Genomic DNA, 27,782 nt, shown 5'->3' on the forward strand with positions numbered 1-27,782 from the left:
GTAGGCACTCAATAAATAATCACTGAATGAACGATCATGGGTGATGGGAATGAACTAACATTTTTCAACCAAATGTGGTGGGTCCAGGCTTCAGAGGCGGCAGTGAGATGCTGTTGAAGATACACCTGGGCTCAAATCTCAGCTCCATCACTCGTGACCGTGTCATGAGCAGGGTGAGTAGGAGCAGCTAGTTGAATTCTCTGAGCCTCAGTTTCTTGGTTTGTGAAAATGGAGCTCGAAATACCTCCTCTGAAGGCAGCACTAAGGAAAAACGTGGTATTCAAATGCAAAGTGGCCAACATAGTATGTGATCTGTTGGAAGGGTCATGATAGTCCCTAATTTTGTGAATATCACTTTCTAAGTGAGTGTGGCCGCTTCCCCAGGCATTCTCCGTGTTGTGGATCCTGTCTTCTGCAATCCCGCACCTTCCCCAAACTTTGTAGACCACAGGTCGTGGAAGAGGGAAGCCCCAGCCCTCACTGTCATATTACCTCCTTGGACCTGCGTGAGGATGAAGCCATCGCAACAGGAATCACGGTCACAGGCAAGAAGACAGAAGAGATGGACTTCGGTCAGACTGGCTCCTGATGCTGAGAAGGTGATGGGGCTGTACATTCCAGAGAGCACATTTTGGAAACCAGTCTGTTCAAAGCTTTTCTGACCTGTCATGGTGAATTCTTGGCCTGGGGAAAAGGTAGAAAAAAAATTTTTTTAAGATCTCAAAACAATGCAGAGTTGAGCAGAGCGTGCTGGTCAAATGACAGTGGGCCCTCTGACCACACCAGGTACAGGGTGCGGTCCACCAAGATGCTCTCTGTGCCATGAAAATCCTGGGCCTCCCGTGTGTGCAGAGCAATGGAGCCCACCAAAGCCATGGCCCCAAGCCAGCAGACCTAGACAAACACCCACCATACCTTTGAGGGTCTGAAGGGGAGGTGTGGAGAAATGGCATTTATTATGGTTTTTATTATTACCAGCAAATATTTATTGAGCTCTAACTATACACACAGACACCAGGCCACGTGCTTTACCTAGATGGCCTCATTTAATGTTCACTGCCCTTGAGTTCGGTTCAGACCACTCTGCTGTCACGTGTGTTTCTGTAAGGCAAAGTGGTTTGAACACGTGGTGCACAGGCAGCTCGGCCGCTGCAATGCTGAGGTTGCACTGGTTGATCTGCAGTGTTCCCAGCTTGTTGCTGCCTTGTGTCATCCAACTACGGGTGAATGCAGCACATACACAAGCAGCTGAAGGCAGCAAGCTGCAGAAACACAGGACCACATGATGCCCATCAGCCCACGGATTTCCTCTTGCCTCAGACCGGCCAGCGGCTCTGTCTTCAGAGTAAGGACTGCATTGTCCCTTCTCTTCGTGCACCTGTGCGCCTCAACCTCTTCAGGCCTTCCCCTCCCCCATCAAGCTACGCGCCCTTCACATTTACTGTAGCATTTCTTTGTGATGGATTCAATATGTCTCTTTTTAAAGTTTTGCTAGCATTTTAAATAGGATTGTTATTGTTTTTGTCAGTCCTCTGGCTAGAAGTGGCATGGTTTGAGTTTTGCCTGTCCCTAAGTCTCGTTTTCCCATAAAAGCCCAGTTATTTTTAGAGCATGATTTTGCAAATATGAGGTTTTTTTCAGATATATATATTTCACTATAGCCAACATGTCTGTTCTATTATTATATCCATTTTGCACTTGAGGAAAGGGAACCTTAACGAGTGAACAGTCTGGCCTAGGTTCACACGGCTGCTGGTGGCAGAAAGAACACCAGAGCCTGTGCTCCTGGCCACCCTGACCTCCCAGTGGCCTGACAGGTCACCAGGTCTTAACCAACACATGAACCTAAAGGTGGTGGAGACCTTACAGCGTGGGAGCAAGAGTGCAAGCTTCAGAATCAGGCAGACCCGAGTGCAAATTCCCGCACCACCCCTGGCAAGTGAGTTCTTAGGTCCTCTGAGCCTCAGCTTTCCCTTCTGTAACCGGCGAGGACGGTATATAATCCTCACAGATGCTGAGCAGATGAAACGATAGACTGGACATTAAAAGGCTGAACCATGAGCTTGGCCCTTAGCTGACGCTCAGCAGATACATTACAGGTCTCCAAAAAGCCAGCATCTTCTTCCTCCAAGCCTTCGCTCACGCAGCCCCCCTCTGCCTGACTGTCCTCTAACTGTGCCAGGCCAAGCCCCCGCCCACCCTTCGCCAAAGCCCAGCTTGACTTAAAGGGCCCATCTCCCAGCTTTATACAGTTAGAATTCATCTCCCTCCCTTGATCTCTCTTACATTCTGTCTGTGCCTCTACCAAGGCTCTGTCATCCTTCACGCTACAGTTAAGCCACTTGAGACAGCTACTGCTGCCCCACCAGCTGTGATTCCCCGGACACAGTCCCCGCTCTCACAAGCAGGAGTCACAAGCCATGTGTGACTACTCGAAGATCAATTTCAGTTCGTCAGAGTTCATGCTGCAGTAGCCACATTCCAAGTGCTCAGTGGCTACCTGTGGCTACTGGCTGTCATTTTGGACAGCAGAGATTTATTGAGCATTTCCATCCCTGCAGAAAGTTCTACTGCACAGTGCTGCCCTGGATGGTAGGGCCACGTCTCAGCTCACTGGGCATGCTCCCACAGCCTGCACAGAGGACCGCCTGCCCTGAGATCTGGGCATGGTGGGCTCCTTCTCATCCTTAGTTCCGACATTCCCTTCTCTGAAGTTCCTTCCCTGAGCACCCAAAGCAGCTCATGTTCATTTTTCTTTTCCTTTTTAAATTGTCATAAAATATACATAACAATTTACCACTTTAACTGTTTTAACTGTATAGTTCAGTGGCGTTAAGAACATTCATGATATCGTGCACCATCACCCCATCCACCTCCAGAACTTTTCATCCTCCCAACTGAAACTCTGTCCCCATCAAATACTAACTCCCCACTCCCCGCTCCCCCAGCCCTGAGTAACTACTGTCCCACTTTCTTCTCCATGAATTTGGCTCTTCTAGGTAGCCCACGTCCGTCTTTACCCCAAAGTCCTGTTTCATTTTCATCAAAGCACTTATCACCCTCTTGAAGTGCTTTTATTGCTGGACCAATTCCTCTATCAATCAGGGATTCTGTCTGTTTCGATCACAGCGGCATCCACAGCACCTGCGAAGTGTGTATCCTTCCACGGGCACTCAGTAAACATGTATGGGGCGTGCAGTGCTGGGCTCACCCACACGGTGGTGGAGTCCTAGACAATGGAGCAGGTCTGGGAGATGTTCCCTAGTTGGGGGAGGTCGGGCCTACAGTCCTTGGTCTACCTGGATGCAGTGGGACAAGATGCTTCCTGTTTCTAGGCTTCACCTGTGACATGAGGGCTAGATAATCTCCAAGGAACCTTCAGGTCCTGACTTCCTTTGATACTGAAAAATCACATGGCTCCTCCTCCACAGTCAAGGCCACGGACCTTAAGTGGGTATGGACAGAGGACGGCCCTGGAGGATGGACCAAGCTGTCCCATCTTCCAGGTCACTTAAGCGCAGGCATGTGGAGGGACATGCTGACTACCTACTGGGTGCCATGGACTGTGCAGGAGACTTTCAGAAACTGTGTCCTTTTCTGCTCAGCTGTGCCACTTTATTGCCACTTTACAGAAAGTAAAATAAAGAAGTTGTTCCTGATCAAAGATAGAAGTAGTACATTGGGAGCGGGGGAGTCTAAAGCCAGATCCAGTTTACCTCCCTTCTCTTTTCATTACAACAGAACCCAGAATGGCTGGGTCTGTGCATTTTCTGCTTGAAAATATAAAAGGCAAAACAAAACAAAACCAAAAAAAGGCAAAACAAAACAAAAAAAGGCAAAAACCATTTCTGCCCTTGATTTAGCTTGGCAGCAAAGAAGCTTCACAATTTCCCTTGCAATTTTCCCCCAAAGTATAAACTTTCAGGAGACAAGGAGGAGAAAAAAATAACAAACACTTAAAAAGAAATACAATTGCCTTTTTTAAAGAATATGATAAAAGGCCAAAGTAGGGTTTTAAAGAACATTTTTGAGAGGGGTTACTTGTTTTGTTTTGGTTTTCCTTTTCAGAAAATAATCTCTGTGCTCTGTCATTTTTCAAAATGGGTAGTAAAAATAATTGGAATAAACACGGGCAGAAATTCTAAAACCTGGCCAGAGATCAGAGAAAACCCAGCTCTGCTGGACTCCCTTCTCCCAGGGGAGCTCTCATTTCAGACAGGATGGAGGTATTAGGCGAAAGAAGGACCAGAGACAAAAGTACACAGACGCTTGTCCCTGCCATGGGCTGAGCCTGCTACTGAGGTCGGTTGAGGCCCTGGCCCTGGTCCAAGGCATCCTCTCCATCGCCAGCTGCTCGCAGCGCAATTCTGAAGCTGCTGGGAGCAGGCTGCCTGCCCGGAGCTTCAGACCTAAGGAAGTGACATGCCTGCCACCTTCATTCCAACGCCCCACCCCCACCCCAGTCCTCGCTCAGGTCCCCTGGCCTATCTTCCGGTCCACAGCCATTGCCTCGGGTCATCAGGAAACTGTTAGCAAGAGTGACAAGGATCGTAGAAGCCCTCCTCTGGCTCTTTACCACACGCCACACACTGTTTTAAAAGCATTGCATCATTCTGAAAGCATCCTCATTCCCATCCCCCAACAACCTCAGTTCACCTGCGACTCCTATTTGACTAACGGAATCACAGCAGCCTACAATGTCAAGGAACTTGTCCACCGTCACACACAGCTCGTGGTGGCAGAGCTGGGGTCAACCCCCCAGGTGGGCTCCAGCCCCCTCACCCTTAACCGCAGGAAGCGAGGCCGGGAGAGCGGTGACTAGAAAGGGCATCATAGCTCACAGGCAGAGCGTAGTCGTGGGCCAGGGCTCAGGACCCTGCACTGCTGTCCCCTCTCTTGGCCCTGATGGATAGGGCAGAGTCGTGCAGGCTGTAGGATTCTTGGGAAAGACCCACTGCTTCGTTACAGCGACCAAAAGTATCTCCCTGACCCCCTCTGTGAGGCCGTGTAGGGGAATCAGACACACTTAGATTCAAACCCAGATCCCCAATTTACTAGCAATATGACCTTGTGCAACACTCTTAATCTCTCTGAGCCTCAGTTTTCTCATCTGTAAAACAGGGATTATGATCCCATTTTCACCTTCCTTCAAGAATCTCTGTGAGGGTGGAATGAAAGGTGTCTGGGGAAGTGAGCTGTAAACTATAAAACACGAGACGGCTTCGCTACTCAAAGTGCAGTCCAGGGACCAGCTGCTTTGGCGTCCCTGAGAGGTTATTTGATAGGCAAAATCTTGGCCTTACCCTGACTTACTGACTCGGCATCTGCAATGTTACCAGCCCCCAGGTAACGTGCATACACACTGCAGCCAGGGAGGTCCTGAGTGCAGGGCAGGGAGAGACAAGAGCTTGGAGGTCTGGCTGCTTATGAGAAGGTCTGACAGCTTCTGGGGAGGGTGGACAGGAAAGGGAGAGGGGAGTGAAGCTCCGTGAGATGGAGGGCCAGGATGGGCAGCTGCAGGGAGCCCAGGGCCTATGGCCCTGCTGGGGACACCCCCGTATCACAGGCAGCCACATGAGCTTGCACAGGGCACACAGTGTGGACTCAGCTGGCCTCTGCCCGCAGCCTTCGTGTCTGCTCTGCAACTGAATCGCTCACCTGCCGGATGGGCCTCCCTGTCCCTTGCACTGGGGGCAGCGTGGCTCCTCTCTAAACGCGTCTTGCGGGAAAGCAGCCCCAGACACTGAACAGGCTAAGCCACTGGGGCCCCGAGCTACCCAGCTCATCAACCTACCCTTTTTCAGATACACAGCTGGAGAGTCTCCACCCCTGCTCCTCGCTTTCACCTGGCACATCAGACTTCCAAAGCTGGTGGCCTTCGAGGTCCCCAGTGCATCTTCCTCCTAAACGTGGAAAGAGGCTGAATTATCGTCCGGTGACACTTAACAATTAAATTCAACAAACATTTATTAAACTCTAACCAAAGCTAGGCACGGGGCTTACAAAGATAAATAGAAGATTCCTGCTCCTTAGTTTCTCCCCATCTATTGAAGCACACACAGACATGTAAGCAGTAAATTTCAGCCCAGAGTGTTAGCTGCAAAGACATGTGTAATAAAAGAGGAGATAATTACCCCTGAAGAAGGAGTGGTTAACTCTATTGAGAAAGGGGAGCTAGAAAATTTTCCCAGAAAAAGTGAATCTGGGTGGGGTTCTGATGTATAAATAAGAGTTTGTCAGGTGGAAACAAGAGAAGGGGGATTGTAAGCAGAAGAAACGGCAGAGATGGAGACCTGGGATCCCGTGGGTGTTTTCATTAACTAGGTCTAGTTGTTCTCAGGGACTGTCAGTTATGAGAGGGGCGTGATGGGAGGAGAGAGAGAGAGAGAGAGAGAGAGAGGCAGGGTCCAGCCCAGGGAAGACCTTGTTTGGCACACAGCTTGTACACAGGGAGGATCAGGGGAAGGTTCTTTAGCCTGGAAATGGGGAGGTCAGGCTTCTAAAGATCTTGCTGTTTTCCAGTGCCTCTGACCCCTAGGTCCAGAGCTCTTGCTATGTGGGCGTGGTAGGCTAAATCTGTATCAATTTCTGTCTTGTTTCTAGTATTTTGCCCCCTCCCTACCCCCACCCCCTGCAAAGTTGCCCAACTTTGAGTTTCCCAGTTCAATTTTGGGAATTTGCGGAGGGCAGAGGCTAAAACAAAGGCTATTTGAAGGCAACAGCTCTCCTTGCTTTTTGAAAAAAACCCAAACTCACTGAACGGATGATGGTCTGAGGAGGGAAGAAGGGCCTTTGAGGAGGCGGGATTCCTGCAGACTGAGAAGGACCTGAGTCTTGGGTCCCAGATTACAGGAGCACTGGCCCCGTCTGCAGTCAGGCTCTGCTGGGTGGCGGTGGGCACTGAGGGAGGGGGCGGAGGTAACCCAAAGCACGGGGCCCCTGCCTCAGCAAGAGTGCCTTCCCCACCCCGAGCCTGCCCCAGACCCAGTGGCGCCAAGGGGCCTGAAGTCGGCTCCTGGGACCGTGGCCTCGGCTCTGGGCTGAGTGGACCGATCCCTCACGGTCAAAGGCACTGCAGGGCCCCGGCCCCGGAGAGGAGCCTTACTAATGGTTGAGATGGAATCCCCGTCGACCTGATGTGTGGATAAGACACTAACAACCATGGTGACGACTAGGACAAAGGTCACTGAGCATTTCCTCTGCAGCAGAAACTGTCCTGTGAGTTTTCCCATGTATGACTTCACAACAGTCCTGTGACGCGGGTGCCGTTATTACCCCATATTTATGGGGGCTCTGAGGAACCAAGGTGCAAAAGAGCAACAAGCAAGTAGTGGGACTGGGACTTGAACCCAGGCAACCTGGCTCCAGAGTCGCCTTCTAACTACTCTCCCTGTAAGACAGCGTCTCTCGTGGGCTGAGGGGTTGAAGTTGGAGTTAGTTCTTCTTTTGTCTTTTTTAATAAAATGAAATGTTGTATATCTTGTAGACTAAAATCCACACTTACTGAGCAAGGAGCTGTCAGCAGAGGGTCAGATGATCAATAACCTAAGATATTGACTCACAGAAATGCCAGGTGCTTAGTAAGCGCTCAACAAATGTCAGCTCCTTCTGTTATTTTTAATTCTATAAGCTGGTTCTGATCCCTTAGGGAAACACAAGTAGCAGACGTTCTTTAGATCAGGGATTCCCAAGGACGTGACAGTTGCCTAGGGAACCACTGTCACTGACAGCTGTGACCCTCAGACCACAAAGGACCTGACAGAAGTCTGGACAGAGGTGTCCCATTATTAGCAGAATCACTCACCATGGACCAGCCAAGATGTGGGAGCACCACCTGGACCCTGATAACAAATAAGCCCAGCCTGTCTGCACTGTCCCAGGGCAGGAGAGGTGACACTGAGAGCACGGCTCAGTACTGACCTTAATGGGTTAAGGTGGTGAGTTCTTGCTGAGTGTCACCAGTCTACTAGCCCATCCTCCCTCCCCCACCGCACCCCCTTTTCCCCCTGATATATCTTAAGGCAGGTCTGAATCATGATCACAAAAACAAACAAAGGCGCCGTTATCCTCCTCAAAATGCTTTAAACTCAAAGAAGTGAATGTGTCCTCAGCAATCTACTGTGTGTATGGAGTTAGTCTCTCAGATCCTCACCAGACTCCATCTTACCAATGACGAGACAGAGGTTAAGGAACCTGCACATGGTAAACAGCCCCAAAATGACAGGGTTGAGATTCAATCCAAGACAGCTCCCTACTTTTCTCAAGATCCTACAGCTCCAGGCCCCAGCTTGAGTCCTAAAATTCAGGGGTCCACCTTCCATGCGGTTTCTGGGCTGTCACTTATGAATATGCACTTGCACACAAGCACTGGTACCTGGTGCTGATGCAAAACTGCTAACAGGGGACTTCCCTGGTGATACAGTGGTTAAGAATCCACCTGCCAATGCAGGGGACACGGGTTCGAGCCCTGGTCTGGGAAGATCCCACATGCCGAGGAGCAACTAAGCCCATGCGCCACAACTACTGAGCCTGCGCTCTAGACCCCGTGAGCCACAACTACTGAGCCCGTGTGCTACAACTACTGAAACCCGCGCGCCTAGAGCCCGTGCTCCACAACAAGAGAAGTCACCGCAATGAGGAGCCCGCACACCGCAACTAAGAGTGGCCCCCACTCGCCACAACTAGAGAAAGCCCACATGCAGCAACAAAGACCCAACGCAGCCAAAAATAAATAAATAAAATAAATAAATGTATTTAAAAAAACTGCTAACAAATCTATATGCCCTTAAATGTGAGATAAATGAGGTCCATGCAAAGAATGGATTGGTATGTTGCCATTAAAAAGAACAAGGGTCATTTTTTAGATACAGAAAGATAAATATTATGTAAGAAAATCAAGGTAGAAAAGAATATGTACTGTAAAATATTAGCATGTAAACAAAAATGTTTTTATGTAATAAACACTTATAAACACATAGAAATGTTCTGGAAGGATCCATAAGGAATGGAGGAGTGAAAATGGAGATTTGCATGTGGCTAAGAGTTAGGAAGTTAGGAGAATTGCTTTTCACTGCATACCTTTCTGTCCTAATTCATGGTAACAATGAAATTGCTGATACCCGACCAGCTTTCACTTACTGAAACAGCAATTTCATGTGGTTCTAACTAATATTTAACTTTCTTTTCCGTTTTAAGCCATAATCATGTGTTACTTCTACAATGGGAAGGAATGCTGGGGTCTGGGGCTCAAAGAGACATATGGTATTTTGGTCTCTGGACAATGTCCTGGTGTGTCCAGTGGCCCAAGCTACCCAATGAGATAAACAGGTGGGGGACAGAAGGAGGGGGCTCATCACTGAAATCCTCTTCTGATGGATCTGTTTGAAAATGGTGCTGCTCAGATAAACAGTCCCTAAGTTAACTTCATCCTGAGCCATCACTGGTCCTCTGCAGTTTCAATTTCCCAAAGTCCCATTGTTTTGAAGAAATGGAGGTAACGTGGGATCAGCTATTGACAATCTCATTCCATCACCTGATCAAAGTGGTGTCAATTCAATCAGGGCATGTCTGATGTAAGACAAGAGACAGACCCACCATGCAGCTGCCATGACTCACCCGACCAGAAGTTGTGCAGGCGAAGTTGTCACTTGCCCAAGCATAGAAATCGCAGGAGACTTGTGATCCCGCCGTGGACACTGTGAGGAAGCTGCAGGTTTCATCTAGTGCACAGTCTGCAAGCACCATGGGACAGTCACCCACCTGTCCCTCAGGAGATGCTGAGGACAGACGGACACATACCCCTACTCCCTGCCCCCCCAAACACACACACACACACACACACACACACACACACACACACACAGTAACATGGGTTACAATGACTATTCATGGAGGACGGTAGGATTATGAGACAATGCTCGTAAAGATGAATACTCAATAAGTGGTAGTTGTTACCCATCCCTGGCCTGACCGCTGAAATAAACAAATACATCTCCTGATCTGGACAAAATGCTCTACAAGGAGCGAATGTCCTTCAGTTCTGCTCCCTAACATCTGGCAGAGCCTCGTTCTTGGCAGGTGGTGGAGACACTATAAACTTCTCACTGAAATTATGAGTTGGATGCACATTTTGAGAATCAAGTGATTTACAAAGTATTTTTTATACCGTATATTTGATGATCATTTCAAGGGTTGTACTTGATGTGTCTTGCAAGATCAGCACAGCATATTCGTACGGCACCACCCAGGTGCCCGGCCCCTCACCTGCCAAGCACTGCGTCAGTGAGGACTCAGAACCGGGAACTTCGGACTTGACCAGCACAGCAACATCTGCATCGAAGATCACCTTAGATTCTGGGAGCTTCTCAAATTTCCTCATCACTGAAAGGAAAGCAAATCTGTGAGATTTGACTCTGAGGGGTCTGGGGCCGCTGCAGAGAAGCCAAAAAGAGTTTTAGGTCAAGAAATCACTTCCCACTCACAGCCCTTGGTCACACAGGCGTTCCAAAAAGAGAAATTCCCTTTTAAGGGTAGTTCCAGAATGCTGCCTCATGGCTAATACTGAGAGCTATAACTTGCCATGTCTCCTTTTTCCACCTCATTGTCAGGAAGTAAGAAGAATAATTTAATATTGTGTTAGTCCTCACAACTTCCTTTTTCACATTGATATTGATTTTCTATCTAAATTTATATTTCCTTGTCCTTATCTTTCTTTTAAATTTTTTTGCAGTACGCGGGCCTCTCACCGCTGTGGCCTCTCCCATTGCAGAGCACAGGCTCCGGACGCACAGGCTCAGCGGCCATGGCTCACGGGCCCAGCCGCTCCACGGCATGTGGGATCTTCCCGGACCGGGGCACGAACCCGTGTCCCCTGCATCGGCAGGCGGACTCTCAACCACCGCGCCACCAGGGAAGCCCATTGTCCTTATCTTTGAATGCTAGTGATATCTCATAATTATTTTATGTATAATTCTATAAATAAAATATTTTATTTATAATGATATCTCATATTTATTTTAAAACAACTTGTCCACTTTCTGGAAAGAAGTAAGTTATTTTTAAAAGACAAATAAAACGTGCACATGGGTTCACGTAAGTCTGAAAATGTGTCATGAGGCTCAGATACGTTTATGATAGTATTTGTTTAAATATGTTAGCATCTGTTTTCCCAGGTACCATCAACACACCTGAGCTCCTATCTGTAAGAATGACACAGTCACATGCTCATGGAACTAGGTAAGAGAGGAGAAAGAAACAAAATTTCTCAAGGCTATGAGACTTGGAACTCACTTTTCACCAAGCAAAAAGCATTGTATGTAACTCTCAAGGAATGAGACTTATCTGACAAGCCAAAATGCCCAACAGTGTCAATATTTTGCAGGTAACTATCAAAAACAAACCCTGAAGTGCATGAGTACTAGTTTTTTGCAGACATGATTATAAACATGTACGTAAGCCCTCATTCTCACACACACCCACTGCTTTACAAAAGAGACCATGTCTGAGTTGGTTTTCATCACGTCGATAAATTCAAAGCCATCCAAAGCAATATATTCTCAGTTTTCATAATAAGTGCAGAAAAAAGTTTATTACCTTTGGAGTGGGAATTGGAGAGGGCAGTATTAATATAATAGAAATGGCATGTATTAAGCCTTCAAAAATCTTGATATAAAAAATTCTAATTTTGAGAGGACCTTCAAGATGGCAGAGGAGTAAGACGTGGAGATCACCTTCCTCCCCACAGATACATCAAAAATACATCTACATGTGGAACAACTCCTACAAAACACCTACTGAATGCTGGCAGAAGACCTCAGACTTCCCAAAAGGCAAGAAACTCCCCACGTACCTGGGTAGGGCAAAAGAAAAAAGCAAAAACAGAGAAAAAAGAATAGGGATGGGCTCTGCCCCTCTGGGAGGGAGCTGTGAAGGAGGAAAAGTTTCCACACACTAGGAAGCCCCTTCACTGGTGGAGACTGTGGGCGGCAGCGGGGAAGCTTCGGAGCCATGGAGGAGAGCGCAGCCACAGGGGTGCAGAGGGCAAAGCGGAGAGATTCCCACACAGAGGATCGGTGCTGACCGGCACTCACCAGCCCGAGAGGCTTGTCTGCTCAACCGCCGGGGTCGGCAGGGGCTGGGAGCTGAGGCTTGGGCTTTGGAGGTCGGATCCCAGGGAGAGGACTGGGGTTGGCTGCGTCAACACAGCCTGAACAGGCTAGTGCACCACAGCTAGCCGAGAGGGAGTCTGGGAAAAACTCTGGACCTGCCTAAGAGGCAAGACACCATTGTTTCTTGGTGTGCGAGGAGAGGGGATTCAGAGCACGGCCTAAACGAGCTCCAGAGATGGGTGCGAGCTGCGGCTATAAGCACAGACACCAGAGACAGGCATGAGATGCTAAGGCTGCTGCTGCAGCCACCAAGAAGCCTGGGTGCGAGAGCAGGTCACTCTCCACACCTCCCCTCCCAGGAGCCTGTGCAGCCCACCACTGTCCCACGACTCAGGGACAACTTCCCCAGGAGAATGCACGGCACAACTCAGGCTGCTGCAATGTCATGCTGGCCTCTGCCGCCTCAGGCTCGCCCCACATTCCGTGCCCCTCCCTCCCCCCGGGGCCTGAGTGAGCCAGAGCCCCCGAATCAGCCGCTCCTTTAACCCCGTCCTGTGTGGGCGAAGAACAGATGCCCTCAGGCAACCTACACGCAGAGGCGGGGCCAAATCCAAAGCCGAGCCCGGGAGCTGTGCGAACAAAGAAGAGAAAGGGAAATCTCTCCCAGCAGCCTCAGGAGCAGCGGATTAAATCTGCACAGTCAATTCCATGTACCCTGCCTCTGTGGAATAGCTGAAGAGACAACGAATCAGCCCAAATTGAGGCGGTGGACTTTGAGGACAACTGCAGACTTGGGGTTTGCTGTAGGAAACTGATTGGTTTCTGAGTTTTATGTTTATCTCAGTATAGTTCTTAGTGCTTGTTATCATTGTGGATTTGTTTCTTGGTTTCCTTGCTCTCTTTTTTTTTTATTACTTTTAAAATTTTTTTATTATATATATATTTTTTATTTCAATAACTTTATTTTATTTTATTTTTCTGTCCTTTTTTTCAACCTTTTCTTCTGAGCCGTGTGGCTGACAGGGTTTTGGTGCTCCGGCCGGGTGTCAGTCCTGAGCCTCTGAGGTGGGAGAGCCAAGGTCAGGACATTGGTCCACCAGAGACCTCCTGGCCCCACGTAATATCAGTCAGCGAGAGCTCTCCCAGAGATCTCCATCTCAAAGCTAAGACCCAGCTCCACTCAATGACCAGCAAGCTCCACTGCTGGACATCCCATGCCAAACAGCTAGCAATATAGGAACACAACCCCACCCATTAGCAGAGAGGTTGCCTAAAATCATAATAAGTTCAAAGACACCCCAAAACACACCACCGGGGGCAGTCCTGCCCACCAGAAAGACAAGATCCAGCCTCATCCACCAGAACACAGGCACCAGTCCCCTCCAGCAGGAAGCCTACACAACCCACTGAACCAACCTCACCCACTGGGGGAAGACACCAAAAACAACAGGAACTACAAAGCTGCAGCCTGCAAAAAGAAGACCCCAAACACAGTAAGTTTAGCAAAATGAGAAGACAGAGAAATACACAGCAGATGAGGGAGCAAGGTAAAAACCCACCAGACCAAAGAAATGAAGAGGAAATAGGCAGTCTACCTGAAAAAGAATTCAGAGTAATGATAGTAAACATGATCCAAAATCTTGGAAATAGAATGGAGAAAATACAAGAAATGTTTAACAAGGACCTAGAAGAACTATAGAGCAAACAATGATGAAAAAAACAATAAATGAAATTGAAAATTCTCTAGAAGGAATCAATAGCAGAATAACTGAGGCGGAAGAATGGATAAGTGACCTGGAAGATAAAATGGTGGAAATAACTACTGCAGAGCAGAATAAAGAAAAAAGAATGAAAAGAATTGAGGACAGCCTCAGAGACCGCTGGGACAACATTAAACACACCAACATTCAAATTATAGGGGTCCCAGAAGAAGAAGAGAAAAAGAAAGGGACTGAGAAATATTTGAAGAGATTATAGTTGAAAACTTCCTTAATATGGGAAAGGAAATAGTCATTCAAGTCGAGGAAGCGCACAGAGTCCCATACAGGAGAAATCCAAGGAGAAACACGCCAAGACACATATTAATCAACGTATCAAAAAATAAATACAAAGAAAAATATTAAAAGCAGCAAGGGAAAAGCAACAAATAACATACAAGGGAATCCCCATGAGGTTAACAGCTGATCTTTCAGCAGAAACTCTGCAAGCCAGAAGGGAGTGGCAGGACATATTTAAACTGATGAAAGGGAAGAACCTACAACCAAGATTACTCTACCCGGTAAGGATCTCATTCAGATTCGATAGACAAATTAAAGCTTTTACAGACAAGCAAAAGCTAAGAGAATTCAGCACCACCATGCCAGCTTTACAACAAATGCGAAAGGAACTTCTCTAGGCAGGAAACACGAGAGAAGGAAAAGATGTACAAAAACAAACCCAACACAATTAAGAAAATGGTAATAGGAATATACATATCGATAATTACCTTATATATAAATGGATAAAATGCTCCAACCAAAAGTCATAGACTGGCTGAATGGATACAAAAACAAGACCCATATATATGCTGTCTACAAGAGACCCACTTCAGACCTAGGGACGCATATGGACTAAAAGTGAGGGGATGGAAAAAGATATTCCATGAAAATGGAAATCAAAAGAAAGCTGGAGTAGCAATACTCATATCAGATAAAATAGACTTTAAAATAAAGACTGTTACAAGAGACAAAGAAGGACACTATATAATGATCAAGGGATCAATCCAAGAAGAAGATATAACAATTGTAAATATTTATGCACCCAACATAGGAGCACCTCAATACATAAGGCAAATGCTAACAGCCATAAAAGGGGAAATTGACAGTAACAGAATAATAGTAAAGGACTTTAACACCCCACTTTCACCAATGGACAGATCATCCAAAATGAAAATAAATAAGGAAACACAAGCTTTAAATGATACATTAAACAAGATGGACGTAACGGATATTTATAGGACATTCCATCCAAAAACAACAGAATACACTTTCTTCTCAAGTGCTCAGGGAACACTCACCAGGATAGATCATATCTTGGGTCACAAATCAAGCCTTGGTAAATTTAAGAAAATTGAAATCATATCAAGTATCTTTTCCAACCACAACTCTATGAGACTAGACATCAATTACAGGAAGAAAACTGTAAAAAATACACACATGGAGGCTAAACAATACACTACTAAATAACCAAGAGATCACTAAAGAAATCAAAGAGGATTTCAAAAAATACCTAGAAACAAATGACAATGAAAACACAACAACCCAAAACCTATGGGATGCAGCAAAAGCAGCTCTAAGAGGGAAGTTTACAGCAATACAATCCTACCTCAAGAAGCAAGAAAAATCTCAAACAGACAACCTAACTCTAAACCTAAAGCAATTACAGAAAGAAGAACAAAAAAAACCCCCAAGTTAGCAGAAGGAAAGAAATCATAAAGATGAGATCAGAAATAAATGAAAAAGAAATGAAGGAAACGATCGCAAAGATCAATAAAACTAAAAGCTGGTTCTTTGAGATGATAAACAAAATTGATAAACCATTAGCCAGACTCATAAAAAAACAAAGAAAGAAGAACTCAAATCAACAGAATTAGAAATGAAAAAAGAGAAGTAACAACTGACACTGCAGAAATACAAAGAATCATGAGAGATTACTACAAGCAACCATATGCCAATAAAATGGACAAATTCTTAAAAAAGCACAACCTTCAAAGACTGAACCAGGAAGAAATAGAAAATATGAACCAACCAATCACAAGCACTTAAAATGAAACTGTGATTAAAAATATTCCAACAAACAAAAGCCCAGGACCAGATGGCTTCACAGGAGAATTCTATCAAACATTTAGAGAAACGCTAACACCTATCCTTCTCAAACTCTTCCAAAATATAGCAGAGGGAGGAACACTCCCAAACTCATTCTACGAGGCCACCATCACCCTGATACCAAAACCAGACAAAGATGTCACAAAAAAAGAAAACTATAGGCCAATATCACTGATGAACATAGATGCAAAAATCCTCAAGAAAATATTAGCGAACAGGATCCAACAGCACATTAAAAGGATCATACACCATGATCAAGTGGGGTTTATCCCAGGAATGCAAGGATTCTTCAATATATGCAAATCAATCAATGTGATAAACCATATTAACAAATTGAAGGAGAAAATCCATATGATCATCTCAATCGATGCAGAGAAAGCTTTCGACAAAATTCAACACCCATTTATGATAAAACCCATCCAGAAAGTAGGCATAGAGGGAGCTTACCTCAACATAATAAAGGCCATATATGACAAATCCACAGCCAACATCGTTCTCAATGGTGAAAAACTGAAACCATTTCCACAAAGATCAGGAATAAGACAAGGTTGCCCACTCTCACTGCTATTATTCAACATAGTTTTGGAAGTTTTAGCTACAGCAATCAGAGAAGAAAAAGAAATAAAAGGAATACAAATCGGAAAAGAAGAACTAAAACTGTCACTGTTTGCAGATGACGTGATACTATACATAGAGAATCCTAAAGATGCTACCAGAAAACTACTAGAGCTAATCAATGAATTTAGTAAAGTAGCAGGATACAAAATTAATGCACAGAAATCTCTTGCATTCCTACACACTAATGATGAAAAATCTGAAAGAGAAATTAAGGAAACACTCCCATTCACCATTACAACAAAAGGAATAAAATACCTAGGAATAAACCTACCTAAGGAGACAAAAGACCTGTTTGTAGAAAACTATAAGACACTGATGAAAGAAATTAAAGATGACAGAAACAGATGGAGAGATGTACCATGTTCTTGGATTGGAAGAATCAACATTGTGAAAATGACTTTACTACCCAAAGCAATCTACAGATTCAATGCAATCCCTGTCAAACTACCAATAGCATTTTTCACAGAACTAGAACAAAACATTTCACAATTTTTATGGAAACACAAAAGACCCCAAACAGCCAAATCAATCTTGAGAAATAAAAATGGAGCTGGAGGAATCAAGCTCCCTGATGTCAGACTATACTACAAAGCTACAGTAATCAAGACAGTATGGTACTGGCACAAAAATGGAAATATAGATCAATGGAACAGGATAGAAAGCCCAGAGATAAACCCACGAACATGTGGTCACCTTATCTTTGACAAAGGAGGTAAGGATATACAGTGGAGAAAAGACAGCCTCTTCCATAAGTGGTGCCGGGAAAACTGGACAGCTACATGTAAAAGAATGAAATTAGAACAGTCCCTAACCCCATACACAAAAATAAACTCAAAATGCATCAAAGACCTAAATGTAAGGCCAGACACAGTAAAACTCTTAGAGGAAAACATAGGCAGAACACTCTATGACATAAATCACAGCAAGATCCTTTTTGACCCACCTCCTAGTGAAATGGAAATCAAAACAAAAATAAACAAATGGGACCTAATGAAATGTAAAACCTTTTGCACAGCAAAAGAAACATAAACAAGATGAAAAGACAGTCCTCAGAATGGGAGAAAATGTTTGCAAACAAAGCAACTGACAAAGGATTAATCTCCAAAATATACAAGCAGCTCATGCAGCTCAATATCAAAAATCAAACAAGCCAATCCAAAAATGGGCAGAAGGCCTAAATAGACATTTCTCCAAAGAAGACATACAGATTGCCAACAAACACATGAAAGGATGCTCAACATCACTAATCGTTAGAGAAATACATATCAAAACTACAGTGAGGTATCACCTCACACCAGTCAGAATGGTCATCATCAAAAATTCTACAAACAATAAATGCTGGAGAAGGTGTGGAGAAAAGGAACCCTCTTGCACTGTTGGTGGGAATGTAAATTGGTACAGCCAGTATGGAGAACAGTATGGAGGTTCCTTAAAAAACTAAAAACAGAATTACCATATGACCCAGAAATCCCAGTACTGGGCATATATACCCTGAGAAAACCATAAATCAAAAAGAGTCATGTAACACGATGTTCATTGCAGCACTATATTTACAATAGGCAGGACGTGGAAGCAACCTAAGTGTCCACTGACAGATGAATGGATAAAGAAGATGTGGCACATATATACAATGGAATATTACTCAGCCATAAAAAGAAAGGAAATTGAGTAATTTGTAGTGAGGTGGATGGACCTAGAGTCTGTCGTACAGAGTGAAGTAAGTCAGAAATAGAAAAACAAATACCATATGCTAACACATATATATGGAGTCTAAAAAAAAAAAAAAGAAAAGGTTCTGGAGAACTTAGGGGAAGGACAGGAATAAAGACGCAGATGTAGAGAATGGACTTGAGGACATGAGAAAAGGGGAAGGGTAAGCTGGCATGAAGTGAGAGAGTGGCTTGGACATATATACACTACCAAATGTAAAACAGATAGCTAGTGGGAAGCAGCCACATAGCACAGGGAGATCAGCTCGGTGCTTTGTGACCACCTAGAGGGGTGGGATAGGGAGGGTGGGAGGGAGACACAAGAGGGAGGGGATACGGGGATATGTGTGTACGTATAACTGATTCACTTTGTGATACAGCAGAAACTAACACAACATTGTAAAGCAATTATACTCCAATAACGATGTTAAAAGACAAATTCTAATTTTACAAAGTAAAAAACAAATTCTAATTTTACAAAGTGGTCCTTCATTGATCACTGAAGTTGCCAAGTTCATGTGCTCAGCCCATACTCAGTCCCTCCACTCTCATCTCCTCCTCTCTTTTTTATTTTTTATACTCCTTGTTATCTTATTTATAGGGACCAGAAGCTGCAGTCCAGCAAACACCACGTTATACGCAGCCAGTGTCCCTGAGGCTTGGTTGATATGGACCAGCAGCTTACAGCATTCTAGGAGACTAAATAAAATTTGAAACATTTTTCAGTTTCCAATTAAAATCTTCTCAGGAGCCATAAATGCTGTAAGTTTAGCACTTCAGTTAGAGAATCTGCTGGTTTTCACACAAGGGACACCTTGGTGATGGAGGTCCTGACATTTCAGAGTTCTGTGAAGAAGCTCATTGACAAACAGAACAGAAACAATTTATGAACTGAGCTACCAGTGATTCCATGGCATACTGAGCTAGTGTGCAGACTTATACTCTGTTGGTGTAATCTGCCACATGCCTTACAGAGAGTTACGAATTTACATACATAACAGATACTTGCAGATGTTCTGGGGAAAGTATAAAGGGTCAGCATCTGGGCACATCGCTCTATTTGGTCATGATTCCACACAGTGTACTGTGGCTATGTACGTGCCCGTCTCTCTCCAAGACAAGGGTAATGTTCTGATGATACGTGAACACCCGCCAGCTAGGATAGTGACAGATATATACTAGTTTCCTGCTTATTGGATGGATGGATGACTGCCAAAATCATTACACCACCAGGAAACCAGGGCAGAAGGTTATGAAGACGGTGTAGTTCCAGTGGTAGGCGTATTCCTCTGTTTGAGCACTTGACATGGAATATGAAGTCTTTGGTGTGGACCAACAAAGGGCAGAACTAGAAAGCTGGATCTAGAGTTAAAGGGAAGATGAGCTTGAAATATTTCCACCGGCCAAGGTCTAAACAAAGGGTTTACCACAGGCAATGTCAGAAAGATCAAGGGGGCCACGTTGAAGTTGCAGCAGAGAGAGATAAGGTGTGGAGGCAGCTGGCAATGGGGAAGGGGCACTAGCTCTGGAGTCAGCCAGTCCTGATGCCACCGCCCTCACCAGCTCTGTGTCCCGGGCATGTCTCAGCCTCTGAGAGTCTCAGCTGCCTGGTGTGAGGAATAAACAGAGCAGCACGGAGTACCCGGTACCAACTCAGGAAATGCTGGGTCCCTCTGCCCCCTGCACGGACACCCCGCCTCGGTGTCGGGGCTTGTCAGACTGGCTGCAGGAATTCAGGTGGTGGGAGAATCCCTTTCCCTGATGACCTTTAGGAAATAGTTCCAAAGAAGCCCAGATAATTAGAGCCATTCATTCATTGTGTCGACAAGCGCCAGCTACTCTCGAATAGAACAAAAAGAAAGATACAGGTCTAGCTGCAAAGGAACATGTCGTCCATAGAGTCCAGAGAGGGCCCTGAGGTGGTGCAATTCTACTGTATCCTGTACAATTGCTTTACAATGGTGTGTTAGTTTCTGCTTTATAACAAAGTGAATCAGTTATACATATACATATGTTCCCATATCTCTTCCCTCTTGCGTCTCCCTCCCTCCCACCCTCCCTATCCCACCCCTCCAGGTGGTCACAAAGCACCGAGTTGATCTCCCTGTGCTATGCGGCTGCTTCCCACTAGCTATCTATTTTATGTTTGCTAGTGTATATATGTCCATGCCACTCTCTCGCTTTGTCACAGCTTACCCTTCCCCCTCCCATATCCTCAAGTCCATTCTCTAGTAGGTCTGTGTCTTTATTCCTGTCTTACCCCTAGGTTCTTCATGTCATTTTTTTTTCTTAAATTCCATATATATGTGTTAGCATACGGTATTTGTCTTTCTCTTTCTGACTTACTTCACTCTGTATGACAGACTCTAGGTCCATCCACCTCATTACAAATAGCTCAATTTTGTTTCTTTTTAGGGCTGAGTAATAATATTGCATTGTATATATGTGCCACATCTTCTTTATCCATTCATCCGATGATGGACACTTAGGTTGTTTCCATCTCCGGGCTATTGTAAATAGAGCTGCAATGAACATTTTGGTACATGACTCTTTTTGAATTATGGTTCACTGAAGAGTTTTAAGGGGAATTGTATAAGTAGAATTGCCTCTTAACTGCTCTGAAGCACCGTGGGCAAGTCATTGGAAGGAGGCAAGGCTGGAGCAGAGAGATGAATCAGGAGGCTACAGCAGTGATCCACGTGTCTGAGGATCCAGGTCGGACAGAGGGAGGTGGTGTCGGGATGTGGAAGGGGCACCGTCCTCGCCGGTAGATACCTTTTCGGGGAATTACACAGCTGACCTCTACACGCTTCACCTTTTCTAGGGGACAAAAACCTCAATAATGAGACTTCAATTCCATGCCCAAAGAGAAAGATCTCAAAGTCAAGTTGAAAGGATTCTGAGACAGCGTGCTGCCATCCCAGTGGGGGCCCAGCTTCTTAACATGGAAATCCTCCTGCATATCCAGAAAGGGAAATCTAAGCTCCAAGCTTTGCATAAGAAGCCAAGATGCTGAGGACCAACCTGGAGGCTATTCATAAACCTGTACTTCAGGGAGGCGTCATCAAAGTTGGCAAAGCTGAGCTGCTCCTCATAAACATTTCTGGTGCCACTGATTAAACTGGCCTTTCTGCTCCAGATGAACACAGGGCAGAACAAGCCAGGAAATGCTTTACAGAGTGCGCATTACAATCCGCACAGCCAAGCCAGCGGTACGGATGCAAAGAGGGCCAGAGTTAAGATGCAAGCACCCAGAATGGCCAGTAATCACCGTGGTCCTTGGGCAAGTTGCTTTCCCTCTGAGGACGTCTTCTCCCTCATTTGTAAAGGATAACAAAGATCTGCCTAACTGATCTCTTAAAGCACTTCCAGCTCTAACTCCCCAATTGCTATTTCTGCCCAAGAGGAGGGATACTGACAAATAATAATAAAGATTTTCATTGGATTTGCAATTTATCCATGGACAGACACACACACACACACACAGACACACAGACACACACACACACACACCCTTGGCATTCATTAACACTTCACTAAGGCATTAACAATCCCATTTTACAGATGGGGAAACTGTTGAATGTAAGTGACTTGCCCAGCACTGCACGACCAGTGAAGGGCACCACTGGGATTAAGTTAGTTCTGGTCCCACTCCCATGCACCTAGGATTACAGGACTCCTGTCAGTTCTTTCGCACCCATTATCTCATTGAAGAGCTGGGCTCAATGTTTGGCATCTTCATAGGATAATATTGACCCTCACGGTGTCTCAGGAGGCAAGCAGGAGGCTTCTGGGGTGATGAGCATCAGAGAAGTTGAGCGATTTGCTCTGGGTAACCCAGCAAGTAACATGGAAGAAGGACTGGCACTCGGGTCTTCCCCCAACATTCCACTGAGGGAGAAATGCTGACCAGCTTTTTGGAGGCAAGCTGCCCACAAGAAAGGAAACCTCAGCAGACGAATGATTTTTAAATTCATTTCTCATGATGCTGAAGTACTTAGGGGTGAGGTTTCATGATGTCTGAAATATACTTTCCAATGATTAAAAGAGAGAGAGAAAGAGCAAAACAATAACAATTTTTGGATCTGGGTGACGAGTATTTGTTCTTCCTACTATTCTTTCAACTCCTACATAGGTTAAAAGTTTTTGAAATGAAAGGTTGGGGACAACTGCATCTCACATGTCTCTCCCCTTCTAGAAAGCCCTTGGGATTACAGGCCCTGTCCCCAGGAGTGGCGGACTTAACGGCCTGCACGTACTCAGACACTGGGCGTCCATCAGCAGGGCCTCCGTCTCTGACCACGGCAGCCTCTGCCCCTCGCTGTCCACGCAGAAGGCCTTCCCGCTGGCCCCATCCCTCTGGCTGGCTCGGTACTGGCCGTCCTGGTCACACCGCAGGCCTGCCTCATTCTTCTGACAGCCAGTGACACCTGGAACCAAAGATGGATACAGCTCTCAGTGCCGTGCCTCTGGGGTCCCCTCCCTGCCGGACCCCAGGCTCCCAGTCCTTGATCAGACGTCCAAGTCACACGTTGGAGCCAGACACCCCCCAGCTTGTCGCCACCCCGACCAAAAGACAAAGTCTGGGCTCGCCTTTGGGCCACTAAGGCCGCTGTGACCTGGCCCCGCCCATCTGACCCTGCACGTGCCCCTGTGTGTCCACAGTCGGCCTGGAACGCACCGCCTGCTCTGATACCATTTGCTGGGACTCAGGTTCTGCCCCCCGGTTCTTCTCCTGGTGCACCCTTCTCCCCAGTCTGCAAGGAGTTAACTCTTCACCGGCCAGTCCTCATTTCCTCAGGGAAGACCCCAGACCCCTTGACGCCCGAGTGTTACACACTCTCCTCTTGACCCCTACCTCTGCTCAGAGCCGGCACAGTTATCATTTCCATTGGTCTGCGGGAAGGAATGGTTTGCAGCTGTCTGACTCCCTCCCAAGCAGGCAGGGACCTCATCTGGCTTTGCTCCCTATTTTATTCCAGTACCTTGCTCAGTGTCTGACATATAATACAAGCCTCCTACCCGTCCCAGGCTTTGACACTGTGATTTATAATAAGAAATATGTGCTTGGTCTTTATCCCCATTTCTGGAAGTTGACATTCAGAGAAGGAAGGTGACTTGGCTGAGGTCACAGTGCCAGTAGGAGGGAGCACGGGGATGGAAATGGGGTTGGGGGGTGGCGAGCCTCCGCCTCCCCCTCTGCTCCCTGCCATGTAGGCAGCACCCGCTCCACAAAGATCAGCGCTCTGCAGGGACCTCCTTTCAAGAAAGGATTCCTCGGGGCCGTGTGACAACACTTCATGTCATCCCAAACCACAGTGCCTGGAGCCAACGTGTGCAAACTGAGCGGGACGCCCGGGTGTCAAGGACACTCTGAGTTCCTGGGGAAGAGTTTCTCCTCCAGAAGGAATGTCAGACTTCCGGCCTAGGAAATTCCTCTATTTACTTTCTTGGAAATACAGCCCTATTTCCACTGCTCTCCTGACCAAGGAAACTGCCTCTGTCACAGAAGGTGACTTGACCTCTTTTGATTATTTTACAATTCTAAACACTACTCTGATTTTAAGCAATGCCTCATGTTGACGCCGTTTCCGACTAACATGAAAAGATTTGCGACAAGGCAAGTTATGGGCCCCTGCTAGAGAAAACCCAACACTCCCCAGTTGACTGTTAAGTAAATAGGCCAAGTGAAATCACATGACATACAGGAAGGCCACTGGTACACACAGTCCTGACAGATTCATGGGGCCAGAAAGGGAATATGAGCTACACAGTGGTAATGATCGTAGGTGGAAAACATCTTCCACTTCTCAATCTGATAACATTGACTTACAAAAATCAGAAGTTTCAGAAACAGACAATGCCAAGATCAAAGGCCAGCTATGTCACTTTCTAGCTGAGCGACTTTAGCTAAATTTCTTCCGTGAGCCTTAGCCGTTTTATGCGTAAAAGTTGGGCTCATGATGTTTACCTAGAAGGGGAGTTGGGAGGATTGAATGAAGCAACACGGGCAAAATGTCTGGCCTAGCTCCTGACAGAGCATAGGCATTCAAAGGTGGTGCCCTTTGGATTACGATCTGTATCCAATGGTTCTCAAGGGTGGACAATTTTGCCCCCATCTAGGAGACATTTGGCATTGTCTGGAGACAGTTTGGTTGTCACAGCTTGGTGTGCATGGGTGGTACTACTGGCATCTAATAGGTAAGGAGCAGTGATGCTGCTAAATAAACATCCTATCATGCAAGGGGCAGCGCTCCAAAACGAACAATTATCTGTCTCAAAACTTCAGGAGTAACGAGGTCGAGATGCCCTGCAGTGTCCCCGTGACATTGTAGGGCTTCTCTTTCAACGTGGGGCCCTTTAGAACTTACAGTGAGTCTGGCTGAAAGCTCCAACGGAAATGGTCGTTCTGCCCACAGGGCAAGGGACGCAGGCCAGGCTACCTGCCTGTTCTTGGTAGAATCCAGCAGGACAGGGAATACACTGCTCATCCTGAAAATAGCTTCCTTCAGGACACTTAACTAGAAAAGAGAAACAGAGCAATGAGGTTAAAGAACAAGACACTAGCTTTATAGTTACAACCTCAGAACACACAGGGTCTCTGAAACTCCAAAATCAGACAAGAGCTCATTCATTTAACAAATGGCCCACTGAGAATCTGCTGTGCGTCAGGCTCTAAGAGTAGGGGATAAGCCGTGAAGAGGGTCGACAAAGTTCCTGCTCTCCAGGAGCTGATGGGCTGGTAGGATGAGAGGGTGTCCAACCAGAATGTCAGAGTTGAGTGAAATGAAGCAGGAGCAGAGGGCACGATAGTGAGGAAGGCCCCTCTGAGAGGCGGCACGTGAGGCCTGATGGGTGAGGAATACCCTAGGCCAAGATGCAGAAGAGAATTCTGTGCAGAGAGAACAGCAAGTGAGAAAATCCTGAGGCAGGAATGAGTTTGGATTATTCAAGGAATGGAAAGATAAAAGCCAACTAAAGCCAGCTACTGAGCTAGAGCTTACTAGACAAAGAGAAGGTTGTCACGGGATGAAGTTGAGAACATCTTGAAAGATGAGTGTCCCTCCATAGGTTGCCATGGGAATATGGGAGAGCACAGTGGTGGGTGCAAACTTTGGGGTCAGATCAGGTAAAATCCCCCACCCCACTCTACCTAAATGCCTCTGGACTTCCCTGAGGCTCCATTTTCTCCTCTGTAAAAAAAGGATTAATAATATTATCCCGTTGGAGTGCAGTGATGATGTACAGAAAGCACATATTATAATGCCAGACTCATAGGTGCTCAACACATGGTAATTCGTTCTAGACTTGAGGGAGTCATTCCTGGCAGCCAACCTCAGCACCTACTCTGTCCAAACAGGGTGCCCTCCCTCTGTGGGGTGATTTCAACAATTCAGCACCATTTCACTCGAATGTGGCCTCTCCCACTTGGTCAGTCGGTGACGGCATGGCTCAGACCTGGGACTACCGGGAGGCGAGTGAGACGCCCAGGGTACAGGACTGACAGAGGCCCTCACAGTTGGCTTGTTGAGTCTGATTTACTCAGAAACTCCAAGTGTGACCCTGAGAGTGAGGACCAACTCACGTCTTGCAGCCTGGATGCCTCATTCACCTCATTCGTCTCCTCCCTGTGCTCCCCTGTCGATCAGCAGTCTTTCTGTCCCCCTGATTCTAACATTCCCAACCCTTCCTAATTTGGCTCCTCCAATATGATACGAGCTGAGAAACTAGAAACCCAAACTGGACAGATGCACACCGCATAAGCGTTCTAAGTTGGTGTCCAAGAGCCCTGCTCTGAGGCGAGTGCGTGAACTTGGCCACACAGATTCTGACAGCTCAGAGAAGGGGATGGCGGAAGGAGGTTCTATTTTGTCTTCTTTCTTGATTCAGGGTTGTGTTCTGGAGATTTTTCCAAATAACTTCTAGAAGAAGTGAGCTGCTACCCAGTAAGGGCGGGAGCCAAAAGCGTGCCCACTCTTGGGGGTGCTGTCTTTGTGCCTGGCACTCCTCTATGTGCCACGTGTACATCACTACAGCATACCCAGGAGTTAGCGTTCTACCCGCACTTCACAGATGAGAAAGCTGAGCCTCAGGACATTCACGCATGACGCCCCCAGCATGCTCTTCTGAAAAGGGCAGGGAGGAAGTAAAATTATAGAACGTGCCAAGCACAGTGCCAGGTATTACAATGTCACCATGTTATGGGAAAGCTATCAGCGCCATTCTAGCCTGGAGAAAACTGATGTCCAAGGGCAAGGTCAACTAGGCAGCGAGATGACAGGGGTGGGATTCAAGCCCCCTTCTCGCCAAACCAAAGCCTTTTCTCCACACACCAATTCAACCACCTTCCTTTGACGAAGAAGTGAGCACAAACGTGTAGGATGTGCTCAAACGGAGCCAGTGTGGATCTGAGAGCTACTCTCTTGAGCGTGCATATGTGTGTGGTGTTTCTGAGTAAATCAGAAACTCCAGGCACACCCTGGAAACTGAATGGTGTGTTTTCCGGCCTGCCCTGTGCCTTGCACATCCTCGCTCAGAGAGCGGGGTTTCGTTACTTCTATGAGCCACATTGTTGATCTTCTCTAGTATTTTTACCTCAGTACTGTGGCTGTTTTTTCAAGTAGTCTCCAAGTTCATTGCTAAAGAAAAACAAAACCTTTTAAGCCAGCCTTAGCTGCTGCCTCTGAACCCAAGGTGCAGGTGAAGGGGCAGAAAAAAGAGAGCTGGGAATTTTTGCTGCCATACATTTCAGGCCTCTCGACCACGCGCAAGGAACCTGTGTTCTGTTTCTTTCCATGTCTGACGTCAAGAGTCTTTTCCACCCAAAGGAACCTTTGTGAACATCACGGTGAGGCTCCGTTGCCTCCTTCCCCAGCAGGTGGGTCCTCCTAGAGACCCTGAGTCCGCCGCAACAACTGGATGTCTATCCCTCAGTTAAATCCCTTCATGGAAATCACTGGGAAATCCCTGGCGCCTCAGTTCCCTCTTCCGTAAAATGAGGCAATTTGGCCAATTTGAGTTTGCAAGTTTCACAGAGCTTTGGGGTTATGCCATCCGTCTAGTCAACCCATTCCCAAAGTCCCCAAACAACAGCAGTCGTGTTTCTGCTGAAGAAGAATATCTGAGGAAGCATAACTGTCCTTCACTCCTTAGCCTGCTTTGCTCAACCCCACCCCTGGCCCCGTCACTCTCCAACTTAAAATTCGCCCCTGGTGACCCCACCAAACCCAGCCCCTTGCTGTGCCCCCAGGCCTCTCCCACTCTGGTCCTCTCCTATCTCTCAGGCCCCATTCTCCTGTCACGCAAACCATGTGCACTGTCCCCATAATGCCACAGCACCTCGTAACTCCCTGCTTTTGCACTAATCTCCACTTCTGGAATGTGCTTCATCACTTTAGCGAACTCGACACGGGGGCACACACACGTACACACACACACACACACACACACACACACACACATACCACTTCTTGTCTGCTCTTGTC

At 46.5% G+C, this 27,782-nt stretch overlaps 1 protein-coding gene across 1 annotated transcript in view; it reads right to left on the bottom strand.

Moving 5' to 3' along the window:
- TG (thyroglobulin) overlaps positions 1 to 27,782 on the bottom strand; it is a 242,803-nt gene that overhangs the window by 168,476 nt on the left and 46,545 nt on the right. The window contains exons 21-26 of the mRNA XM_029222959.1: positions 24,669 to 24,818; positions 22,557 to 22,727; positions 10,264 to 10,380; positions 9,616 to 9,731; positions 5,795 to 5,903; positions 493 to 684 (exon numbers count right to left, since the gene is read on the bottom strand). Coding sequence (XP_029078792.1) covers positions 493 to 684; positions 5,795 to 5,903; positions 9,616 to 9,731; positions 10,264 to 10,380; positions 22,557 to 22,727; positions 24,669 to 24,818 — 855 coding nt within the window. The remainder of the gene's footprint in view (positions 1 to 492; positions 685 to 5,794; positions 5,904 to 9,615; positions 9,732 to 10,263; positions 10,381 to 22,556; positions 22,728 to 24,668; positions 24,819 to 27,782) is intronic.

This window comes from Monodon monoceros, unplaced genomic scaffold, assembly GCF_005190385.1.
Source record: "Monodon monoceros isolate NGI ecotype Baffin Bay Population unplaced genomic scaffold, NGI_Narwhal_1 Super_Scaffold_14, whole genome shotgun sequence".
In the NCBI taxonomy this organism is placed as follows: domain Eukaryota; kingdom Metazoa; phylum Chordata; class Mammalia; order Artiodactyla; family Monodontidae; genus Monodon; species Monodon monoceros.